The sequence below is a fragment of the Narcine bancroftii genome, chromosome 10, assembly GCF_036971445.1.
Source record: "Narcine bancroftii isolate sNarBan1 chromosome 10, sNarBan1.hap1, whole genome shotgun sequence".
Classification (NCBI taxonomy): domain Eukaryota; kingdom Metazoa; phylum Chordata; class Chondrichthyes; order Torpediniformes; family Narcinidae; genus Narcine; species Narcine bancroftii.
This window is the reverse complement of record NC_091478.1, coordinates 28,732,171-28,744,212: the sequence shown is the minus strand read 5'-3', so window position 1 is coordinate 28,744,212 and position 12,042 is coordinate 28,732,171. Positions and strand designations below refer to the sequence as shown.

Sequence of the window (12,042 nt, the reverse complement as noted above, 5' to 3'; positions counted from 1 at the left end):
TTATTGTTTCCTCGTGTCTTCTTTCTTCCTATATGGTCTTTAAGGGGATCTTCCTTTTTCTGTCTTTATTCTTCTTTATCCTGGGGAGATCTTCCTTACACCTATTGACTCTCCAAAGCCATCTTAGAACCTCTCACCTCCTCCCCCTCCACTGTCCTCACCACTCACCCCTTCTCCAACTTCCCCTCTTCCCCTCTCGTTCACACCCCCTTCTTTCCTTCCCCTTACCTCTTCCTCCCCTCTCTCCTCCACTTCTTCCCTTTCTCTTTTTCTCTTTCCCCCCTCCTCCACTCCTTTCCTCAACAATCAATGAGGACTGGTAAAAGGATTGTGGATGATATGAAGGTTGGAGGAGATGTGGACGGGCTGAAGGTTGTTGAAGGTTACAAAAGGATACAGTCAGAATGAAGAGTTGGGTGAAAAGTAGCAGATGGAGTTCAATCTGGATAAGTGTGAGGTGATGCATTTTGGAAGGACAAACCAGAAGGCTGAGCACAGGGTCAATTGTTGGATACTTACATCCCTCAAGGCCACTGCACAGGTTGATAGGATAGTTAAGAAGGCCTATGGGATGGTGGGCTTCATTAATAGGTGGATTGAGTTCAAGAATCAAGAGGTCACGTTGCAACTCTACAAATCTCTGGTGAGACCGTACTTAGAGTATGGTGTTCAGTTCTGGTCACCTCATTATAGGAAGAATGTGAAAGCTATGGAGAGGGTGCAGAGGAGTTTTACCAGGATGTTGCCCAGACTGGAAAAGAAGTCTTATGAGACAAGGTTAGCGGAGCTGGGACATTTTTCTTTGAAGGATAAGAGGAGACTTGCTAGAAGTCTACAAGATTACAAGAGGTATAGATAGGGTGGACAGCTAGTGCTTCTTTTCCAGGGCAGGAACAGAAAACACCAGAGGACGCATGTACAAAGTGAAGGGAGGGAAGTTTAGGGAAGACATCAGGGGTAAGTAATTTACACAGAGAGTTGTGGGTGCCTGGAATACATTGCCAGTGGTAGTGATGGAGGCTGGTACATTAAGGATATTTAAGAGACTTAGGCAGGCGCATGGATGGAAGAAAAACAGAGGGTTACAGGTAGGAAGAGTTGTCCTTTTTTTGAGTAGGAATATATAGGTTGGCACAACATCAAGGGCTGAAAGGCTTGTACTCTGATGTAATATTCCTCGCCCCTCTTCTCATACCCCCTCTCCTCTTCCATGTATTTCCCCTCTTTCCCACCTCCCTCCCTTCTCTTCATTCCACCCCCTCCTTCCCTCCACACTTCCCTTCCCCCTCTCTTCTCTTCTTCATCCTTTCCTTCCCCTACCCTTCTCCCCTTCCCCCTTCCTCCCCATCTCTTCCCTCCCTCCCTTTTCCCCCTCTCTCCTTCCTTTCCTCCCCTCCCTCCCTTCTCCCCCTCTCCCCTTACCCCTCCCTCCCCTCTTCCACTCCATCCCTCTCTCTTCTTTTCCTCCCTTTCCCCTTCCCTTCTCCCTCCCCTTGCCCCCTCCCTCCTTCCCCTCCTCCCCTTCCCTTTCCCTCCTCTCATCCCCTTCCCCTTCCCCTACCCTCTCCCCTTCCCTTATCCCTCTCCTCCTCCTCTTTCCCTACCCTCTCCCCTCATCCCTTCTTCCTCTCCTTCCTTCCCCCTCCTCTCCTCCCCCTCCCTCTGCCTCTCTCTCTCTTTCCCTCCCGTTTCCTCTCTCCCTCCCGCGACCCCCTGCCGGAAAACCCATCATTTCCCTCCCCAGTCACATGGCCCTTACTTGGTTATCATTTTTGTTAACTTTTTATCGACTGTGTGTCATTAGAGAGTGTGATTCGGTGGAAAGAATTAGCCCATATTAACCTAGCGGAGGGTGTTGATTGATTGCTAAATAGGATCAATTTGAAAGTCTTACTCATAATGTTCCTGAACCGCCTTTAATTCTTCAAACTTCAATTTTACGGGCTATTGAACAGAACATGTTTCTGACAGCATTGATATATGTATTAATTTGCCTTAACGAGTGATTAATTACCTTCTACTGAAAGAATTATATGGAGCTGTTTGGCTTAAATTTGCATATTAATCAAATTCTCGTTGATAATTCAGTCGGAGTTTGAATTTCTGGGATGATGTGGCTCCTATTACAAATGTCCAAACGGGAGCCGTGAGCTCCCGACCTCAGCGATCCCTCGGCGGGGGATCCAAGGGAGGGAGGGGACTCCAGGGGTGGGAACTAGGAGGGGGCTCCGAGGGAGGGAGGTAGGGGAGGAGACTGGAGTGAAGGGAACTGGAGGGGAGGGAAAGGAAAGGAACTGAAGGGAGGGAGAGGGAGGGAAAGTAAAGGAAAGGAACTGGAGGGAAGGGGAAAAAGGAGGGGGAGGAAGGAAGGGGAGAGAGAGGAGAGGGGGAGGGATGGTAGGAGGAAGAGGGGGAGGAGGGGGAAAGGGGGAGGAGGGAAGGGGAGAGGGGTGGAAAGGGGAGGGTAGGAGAGAAGGGAACTGGGGTGGGAGGGGAGGAGGGAAGGGGAGAGGGGAGGAGAGAAGGGAACTGGGGTGGGAGGGGAGGAGGGAAGGGGAGAGGGGAGGAGGAGAGAGGGCAGCGAGAGGAGAGGGAGCGAGAGTAGAAATGGGAGGGGGTGAGAGGGGAAGGGGTGCAAGGAGGGGACGGGAGAGGAAGGATGGTGGGGAGGCAGAGAGGGAGAGAGGAGGAGGGAAGGGGTGAGATAGAGAGGGGGAGGGAGAGGAGGGAGGTGAGGGGTAGAAAGGGAAAAGGGGAGGGAGGGAGAGAGGGGAGGGAAGGAGAAGAGCAAAGAGATGGAGAGGGGAAAGAGAAGAGAGAAAGGGAAGGGGAATGGAGGGAATGAGAGGGAAAGGTAAGATGAGAGGGAAAGACCGATGAGTAAAAATGGGGAGGGAGAAAGGGAGATGAAGGGAGGGAGGAAGAGACAAGGGGAGGAAGAGATGAAGGGATAGAGTATAGGGAAGGAAAGGAGGGGAGAGAAGGAGGATAAGGGAAGTGAAAAGAGGGAAGAGAGGGGAGGGCGACAGGAAGAGAAAGCGAGGAATGGGCAGGGATGGAAAGGGGGGAAGGAACAGAGGGAGGGGAAGGAGATAAGGAGAGAAAATGGGAGTGAAAGGGAGTGATAAGGGGGAGAGGGTGGGGAGAGATGGGGAGAAGGGATGAAAGGAGGGGCGGAAGAGAGGGGAGGGAGAAAGGGGGAGGAGGAAAAGAGGTAGGTATGGAGAGGGAGGAGCGCTGCTTCACAAGATGGTTCCTGCACTCTGGTGCCTACACCCAATTTCCCTGTATCTGCACAACTCCATCTCTCTCTCTCCCCCCGCTTCTCCATGATCTGCTCTCACTCTCCAAGGCCCCCTAATCCCTATCCCATTTCTCTCTCTATCCCCATCTCTCCTATATTCTCCTCCCATCTCTCCCCCTTTCCCCTCCTCTTTACCCCCTTGTCCTTCCCCTCTCTATTCACTCTCTCCCACTTTCCCTCCCCGACCTATTTAACCTCTTCAACCCTCTTTTCCTCTCCCCTCCCCCTAGTTACTCCCCAATTGGAGCGAATCTGAATTCTGTTCCCTTCCCCAAGAAAGTTGCGTGACCTCCAGAGCTTTCTGCTTTTCCTCAGCGGGCCGCTCAGCGACTGAAGGGGTAGAAAACGTCGACTCTCTCCGCGTTCCCCTGGCTGCTGTGGGTGAACACCGCGCGTCCCGCCTGCCACTCTGCCTGGCTGCGCTCCCGGACCGGGTTCTGACCGGCGTGTGTAGTTCGGGAACAACGGCAGACTGTCCACCTAACTCGGGATCGGCGTTATTTGAGGGAGGCATTTGTTGAGTACACCTGCATATAACTGCATTTCTCTAGCGCCACACACGCGGCATTTCTGGAAGCCATCCGGCGTGTTGTCAGTGGAGAAACACAAAATTCTACAGATGCTCGAGCCCGTCTCAACAAAGGGTCCCGACCCGAGACATTAATGACCGACCATTTCTCTCCGAGGATGCTCCCAGCCTCTGCTGCCAAAGTGCGGGTTAAACACGGGCCGGGGCACATACCTATCGCAAGGGGTCCGTGGATTCAGCATGTGTGGTCGAGTCTACGTCAAGGTCCCGGGACACATTGAGGCCTGGTTGGGGAAGGAAGTCATCATGTGCCACCGGTCAAAAGGGGAAGGTGGGGATCGAGACAGGACCTCTCGCTGCTCCACCAGCCAGTAACCGTGGGAGCATTTCTCGGCCATTCGGTTTAATTCTCACTATCGTCTCTCCCATCTTGGGCATCCAGCTAATGTCTGGAGGTGCGGTTTACCTGCCTACCATAACAGAGGCCGATATAAACATGAGATCCAGGCTGGCACCGAGTATTAATTAGGATACCGATGGTGATGAAAGTGTGAAAGATTTATTCAACTTGCAGGCGCGGCGTTACCATCAACCTTGTTAATTAGTTTATGGTGGGATCGGTTCCCCATTCAGTCAGAGAAAAGCCAACAATTTATCGCGTTTCTCAGCCAATGAGAACGTCAGGGTATGAAATATGTTCATTGGCCGTCAGTTTTTGGAAAATGTAGGATACAATCAGGGAAGTGTAGACAAGCGCAGAGTACGGCTCGATTCTAGTTGTAATGAGGCCAGGCGCCACTTTCTCGGGGAATAATGCATCAAACTTCAATTTTCCGGTCGATTGAATTAGTGATTTTTCTCCAGAAGTAAAATACACTTAAGTCTTCTGGATTAATTACAACACTCAGGTCCCAGAGACTCTAGTATTAGTTATCATTGCCGCGCCTGACACCGACTGAAATAAGAGACTGCGAGTGGAGTTTTATCATCGGTGTGTTCCCCCACAGCCTGCCCATGGATCACCCCCCTCCCCCCTCCCCTCCATACCACCCGCCCCCGGAATAACTACAGCAACTGGGGTTGAGAATTACTTACACCAGAATCCCGCACATTTCTCTCTCTCTCCTCTTCCAACTCTCTCTCCCCATTTCCACCTCCGACCCTCATGCTGTGGATGTGGTGCGGAGCTGGGAGCGTTCCGATGTAAACATGCCACTTGCTTCGCAGCTCTAAAGGGCAATTAAATTTCAACGGATACCCCCCCCCCCGTTTAGCTGCGGTTCCGATGTAGCGGCAACTTCCAATTTACAATGCATCCGGTTGCTCCAAAATATAATAAATACATCAAAGCGTCCATGAAACAGTATATGGCGAGGGTTTGCAATAATATAGGCTCTCGCTCGATAAACTGACGTTGTATCCTAAATAGGCATAAATGTTAATAATCTGTAATAAGATGATTCAAGTCAGGGTAGTAACACAAGTATATTTTATACCTTTTACATTAATTATGACAGTTTATACCTGTGTCCCAAGAGTATGTCTGCATATACAGACACATGCGGCAATAAAGGTTCTATTTGTTTCCGTTTTGTGTGTGTTTGGGAGTTTAAAACATCCCCATGAAGTGTGAGGGAACGAATGGTCTCTTCACAACCAGCAACCCCTGGGTTTAATTTAACTCATGTTTTGATCCCAAACGATTCGATCACAATATAAAGCGAAACATATCATTAATGTCTCGTTCACCCCGCCGTTTGAAATCCCCCCAAACACGGGCAAATTTTGTTTATCCAGGTTCGACATTAAGTTCTTCAATTTCGCCTTAAACTTGTTATTTGTTTTCACTTGGCGGGTCTTGAACATTATGTTCAGATGGGGAATGTGAGCGCGGAGGGTTGGCGAGATCGCTCATCGCAGCCTCCTCGCCAAATCTGCCCTCCTCTCCGTGTATGATGTTGAGTTGGGGGCATTCTCGAGATGCAGGCTTCGGACCAAACTGAGCGAAGGACTATTGGAAAATAAATGTATGCATGAAAAAGGCCAATTCGTTTCGTTCGTTCGTTCTGCCACCTTTTTTTTGGCTGAATCTTTCTCGATCATTTGCTCTCACGCGAAGCCACACAAAAAGGAAAAAGAAACCGAAGCCTCTTCCCTTTCTCCTTGCAATTAAATCTGCGCAGAGAATTGCGAACGGTGCCGTCTTCGTGTTCCCCGTTGGCCCCGCGTCTGAGACCGATCCTGGGAGAGGGGGACGGGGCCCATGCTGGGGTTGGGGGAATTGAAATGTTTTCTTGCTGTTGACTAAAATTAATTTTCGTTTGGCAATCGAAAGAATGGATGTAAGTCAGGAGAGAGCCTGGAACTCGAGCTATCATTACCCAGGTCCTAAATAACCCATCACATATCCGATCTGTTTCTCAACTTGCGCATTAAACAGTTTGATTTAAAATAAGAATTTCTCGACAACAATTATCAATCTATTTGGAGCATTTGAAACATTTCCATGTGTGTGTGTGTGTGTGTGTGTGTGTGTGTGTGTGTGTGTGTTTAATAGACAACTATTTACACCTCCCCAAAGCTTATAAAATTTACATCTCCTTAGGTCTAAATTTTAAAACAATACCTACAATCAGGCAAGGTACTCTCGTCAATTTCTAGAGAGAACATGCCAAACGATTCCTTTTATATATTTAAAAAAAAACACTTTTTTCTCATTTGTGGAATAAAATAAAAACATTATCACAAAACGGGGAAATAGTTTTATGTCACATTTGGGAGAAGTGAGTTCAAATGAGTGCTTTGTAAACGGAGAAGCGGCGGTCGGAGACAGGGACGGGACTTGAAAAAAGTCGTTATCCCCCTCACTCGCTCGAGTTTTATTAAAGAGCGAACTCCGCGCTCAATTGAAACCTTTTTTTTTTGGGTGTAATTTCCTAATTTCACTGCTGTCCAACACCCCGTTCGAACAAAAGTTGCCTTGTTTAAAACGTGTGTGGGATAAACGCCTGCAAAACGAGCACCAGTCCCAGCGCCGAACTCAAAGGGTCTCGGCGCTGCCTTGAATTCTGTACAAACCCCTGGCTTTTAATTCCATTGAAAATTGCCTGTTTTTAAACTCATCAAATACTCGGGTAAAGAAAACTCCACAGAAAATATCTTAAAAGCTGTAAAAAGGGGGCTGATCGAGCGTGGACACAAAGTCGGTGTTTGTTTGAAAAACCGCCTCAACGCCTTCAATGAGGTTGTCGCGTTATTTACAAGCTCCTTGTCCTCAATTCAACAGAAAGCCAAAACCCAACTTAATTTTGGCCTTTTTAAACAAAACAAAATGCCAAGTGGCCTTTTAACAAAGTCACCATTCTTTATTCGCGATAAATAAAGAAGAGACTCGTTCATTTTAATTCATTGGCCGCTCGCAAAGCCTGCTAGAAGCGACGTTAAATGGCAGATGCCCCTGGATACACCGATGTATATATTAGTCCTTTTGTAGATGACGATAAACATTCAAGGGGCGGAATTGACCGATCCATCAAATTGTCTCGAAATTGTTTAGAAAATTCATAAACCATATGGTGTCCAAGCGGTTTGTGGCATTCTGTCGAGCACAGACACTTGTTCTCGCTGAAGCCCCGCTCCGCACGGCCGCAGCGGGAACTCTGTATAGTCTATTGTCGATTGACAAATCAACACCCCGCCATCATTTGTCCTCAGATCCTATGCGTTCCGCTAACATTAACCGCCTCATACATTTCTCAATGACTTCACTGCCCACAGAAAATGGCCCAAAAACGGCAAAAAAAAAATTGGCATCTTTTTTCTCTCTCCATCTCTTAAAAAAAACCAGATTTTGAGTTCTCACATAAATTTCACTTTTGTTCAGTATTCAGGGTACAAGCAGCCAATTCCATCTCCGTTTGCAAGTCCCCGGTCTCTCCCCTCCCTCCCCTGTTATTTATTGGGCTGTTGGTAAGCATCTGCCCGCAATATTGCCCACCTCGCTCTTCCATACGGAATCTACATTTGTCAGACGTTATAGCCACACGCCGCAGCTTCCTCTCACTTCTCGCCCACTCCGTCAATCTGCGGATTTCTTTTTTAAATAAAGCATTGGAGCGCAGGGGTGGGAGGTCGATTTGACCTCACACTCTCAAACCTAGAAACGGATTTAAAATCTTAAAATCCTTCCATCCTTCGATACTTAAACTTCCCGGTTTGGCGTCAGGGAATCGGTTAAAACCGACCCGAAAAATAGTGTCCCCGTCTAATAAAGGTTTGTTAAAATTGCAGGTACCTTGTGTTAACACTGCAAAAATAATTCGGGTCGCTTGAGGTGACCAGAACCCATTGAAAAATGGTTTATTTTAGTAGTAAGGGTCGTGTTTCTGTTTAAGGGTTGTGAATACGCGCGTGTGTCAAAAAGTGGCTTTGAAAAGAGCTTCTATTGAGATGTAAATCATCCTCTTTTTTTTGGAAGAGAGAACATGAAGCAGTTCATTAAATCTCGCACGCGTGGATCGGGGAGTGAGTGGGGTTCGGGCTGGAGTTCTCATCGAAACCGCTCTGAGATGAGCCCAAACACATCCCCACCGCCGTTCTGTAGAAGCCTGTATATTTATTTATTTTTAAAAAAGATAAATATATAAACGGCCTTCACACTTCCAGACTAAACCCCAAAATTCACCGCAGTGAAGTTTAAAAAATATTTAAAAAATCACAAACCACGAGTATTCACAAAAATAGGTTTTAATGGGGTACATTGTAAGGAGGCAGAATTTCTGAAAGCGTCGTAGAATAATAAATCGTTTTGCTATTGGACAAAAAAAGGAGAAATATTGAGGAAGTTACAAGTGAGTCCAGTAATTTGGATTTTTTAAAAAAAAGAACTAGCTGTAACGTGCAGACCCGTCCACATGCGATGGGTTCAAAGTCAAGCCTGACATTGTCTGCCGCCACTGAGGGCAGAACATTCTCCAACATCTCCGAACTGATGCACAGCCCCACGAATCCGTTCCCGTTTCCCGAGCGCCAGACAGTCCGCTCCCTCCGAATTCATAAAGGGGTTGTTTTCATTTATGTACAATATCTAGAAATCGAGATGGTTAAAGAGCTGGGCCGGACGCTGTGCGGCTCCGGCGAGTCTTAAATACCAATTTATTGCTTTTATTTTCCCTTAAATTATTTTGGGGATATTTCTGCCTCGGATTGAGCCCGTTTCTAACTAGAGAATGAAAGGAAGAAATCGGATCTTTTCTGGAACATGCTTGAATCTGGATGGTAGAAAGTCGATGCGGAAGCTCTCTTAATTTTTTTTGCAATAAATTTTGTTTTTTTTTATATATATATAAAACGGAACAATCGGAATCGGGGGAGAAAGGCAACACAAAAAGAAAGAAATCAGTCATCAACTTCAATCTCCTCCTCTTCGTCCTCTGAGTGGTCTTTTCGGGCCGGGTGGGCTACTGCTATCGGCGACGCCAGTGCACCCTCGCGGGTACTTTTGACGGGACTGTCACTCTGAGATCGGGCCTTACTCCCGATCTCCGCCGCGTTTTGCTCCAGTTCCGTCAGTTCCACTATTTCTTCCAGCTGCCGTGGCCCCAGTCTTTTCGCCGATTCCACGTCCGCCTTCATCTCCTCCAGGTCCCGCTTGAGCTTGGCCCGCCGGTTCTGGAACCAGGTTATGACCTGGGCATTCGTTAGGCCGAGTTGCTGGGCGATTTGATCGCGGTCAGCCGGAGACAGGTACTTCTGGTAGAGAAATCGCTTCTCCAGCTCGTAGATTTGGTGATTGGTGAAAGCAGTTCTCGACTTCCTGCGTTTCTTGGGAGTCGGTCTCTGCCCGAAGATCGTGAGGCCGTCTCTGCCTGTTAAAACAGACCCTTTTTAGAACGGAGAGAAACGAAGGAATTTCAATGTCAGCCGATAGCAAGAGAGAACATTTCATTCTTGACATTTCCCCTCGAAACCCCTCCAGCTTTTAATGAATTTCCAAGATCTTTTAATTAATCCGAGGGATTTTTGTTATTTAAAATTCCCTTTCCCGCACTCTTCGATTAAATTAAACTCCCAGAGTGTTTCCTACACCCATACTGTTAACAAATTAAAATATACTAACCCAGGGGAATTGTTAAAAAGGAAGCCCACAACGTTTAGCGCATAATGTGGAAACTGCTGTTTTTAACCCGGTAATAATCTTGGTTGGTACTTTAGAGGCTGTATTGATGCGAATCGGGCCCAACTCTCTGTACCGCCGCAGCCCCGTTCAATCAGCGAATAATTCTGGTGAAAATCTATTGTAAATCAACATAACATTTTCCACCCATCCCAGAAACAAATATTTCGTTGGCTCTCTGCATTTGCAAACGGCTCTTTTTGCAAAATTCCGTGCGCTATTGAACCGGCTCAAGTTGAGGTCGACTCACCTTCTGCCGCTTGCAGGACGCTGACCTCCAACCCTTTAAAAGTTTTGCTGGCGAGTTCCTCCAAAGCGCACAGGGGCGAGGTCTGAGAGAGGACCCCGGTCCGGGTCGCCAAGGCAAGGGCGGAAGAGGTGTGCTTGTCGGCCGCAGAAAGGAGATGGTTCGCCCCGCACACAGCGAAGCCTCTGCGCACCGAAGGTTTGTTGAGAATGTCCTCGATACTGAAAGGAGTGAGGGGTTTGTTGGAGTTGGCCGGAGGCGGCAGCTGGTCTAGGGGACTTCTTCTCCGCTCGTCTATTGAAGAGTGCAAGGCGCCTGAGGAAGACTTCGACTCTTCTTTGGAACTCATCCTTGGGTCTGGTTGACTCTCTCTCTCACTCTCTCTTACACACACACACACTCTCTCTCTCTCTCCCTCCTTCTCTCCCCCTGTCTCTCACTATTAGAAGGGAGAGCAAAAGTTCAAACCAACTTCGCAGCCGCTGTCTCCCAGAATCCGTCTGCTCGGGGAGAGGTGAAGCTCACCAAATTCAGAGAAAAGCAATGATAAATCCGCGGCGTTCTTCCCCCACACAGCCTCTCCTCCCTCTCTCACACTCACTCTCTCCCTCTCTCTCCTCCACGCTCTGACCTGTTCTGTCACATCAAGTATGCAAGCAAGCGAATAATATTCTCCTTAGAGTGGGGAAGGAGGGAGAGAGGGGCAATTGACGATTGCTAACAAGTTATTGTTGATTGGGTGATAATCAATTATACGTCGTGGCATTTTCCCTTTCTCGCTCTCTCCCCATCCAACGCCGGCGCTGTGTGTTGGAAGCGCCATTAATTACCCCGTCAGCCGGGAGGAGTGGTCACTCTGAATTATAACGCTTTAGACAGTCATCTTTATTTTAGTTTGTTTGTTGATATATTTATCTATATTAATTATATTGTTTTGCACCCGTGCTAACGGAGCAGCCACTGATTTAAGTCTCACCAAACTCGTCTCTGCCAATATTTATCACTGAAAAGTTGATCTATTTTATATATATTTAAACATATTTTAATATTCTTTCTTCATATCGAGCGAAGAACAGGTAAGATCCAATTTAATTGCAGGCTACATTGATAATTCTGCTTCTTTCGCGGAGTTGTTTCGGCTGGGGTTGAATTTATTTTTTTTTATTCCCCTGAAATCATTCTTGAAAGAAATATTTTTGACAGAGCTGAGAATTTCAGCTTGCTTCTCCAGGTCGCGGAGCTGCTGGGGAGAGCGGATGGTGTCTGGGGTGAGATGGGGTGGGGGGGGGGGGGGAGGTGGGTGAGATGGTAGGGGGGGGGCGCAGGCAAAGGGAATCGGGGCGCCGCTCGCTCCCCGTTGAGTCCTGGGCGAGTTTCCCTGCAACCCGAGGGTGGCTCGAAGCGAGACCCTCGTCCTGTCAATAACATGAATATTGCCCCCCTCCCTCCCAACTCACTATTTTCGATGCATTAAAACGCGCTACCGCTTCTTGAACACAAAAGATGCATTTTCTGATTTTAATCTGATTTGAGAAGGTAGGAGCCTAAAATTGAAACCACCGAACGGCTCCTGTGTGCCAGAGGGTTCTGACGGAGGCCGGGGAATAACCCAGATGCACACATTTGGAACAATTGTGGCGTCTGTTAATTTAACAGCAGCGGCGGACATTTCTAACCTTTGATTGGGATTTCTACCTAAAGCCACATGAATTGAAACAATCTTGCACGGGGGTGTTGAGCCGAGCTGAGGTTGGGAAACTGGACCCGTTTCTTGAAGTTTAATTTTC

At 47.8% G+C, this 12,042-nt stretch overlaps 1 protein-coding gene across 1 annotated transcript; it reads right to left on the bottom strand.

Moving 5' to 3' along the window:
- Positions 1–9,230: 9,230 nt before the first annotated feature.
- LOC138743921 (transcription factor LBX1-like) lies at positions 9,231–10,604 on the bottom strand. The gene is made up of 2 exons (XM_069899482.1): positions 10,259–10,604; positions 9,231–9,700 (listed from the first exon to the last, which is right to left on the bottom strand). The coding sequence occupies exons 1-2, from the start codon at positions 10,602–10,604 to the stop codon at positions 9,231–9,233; spliced, it is 816 nt and encodes a 271-aa protein (XP_069755583.1).
- Between the last annotated feature and the right edge of the window lie 1,438 nt (positions 10,605–12,042).

Bases quoted from the DNA above. Each gene is read 5' to 3' on its own strand.
- LOC138743921 (XM_069899482.1), bottom strand. From the start codon at position 10,604: ATGAGTTCCAAAGAAGAGTCGAAGTCTTCCTCAGGCGCCTTGCACTCT. The intron at 9,701-10,258 runs GTGAGTCGACCT...CTGTTTTAACAG, and splicing joins CGTCCTGCAAGCGGCAGAAG to GCAGAGACGGCCTCACGATC.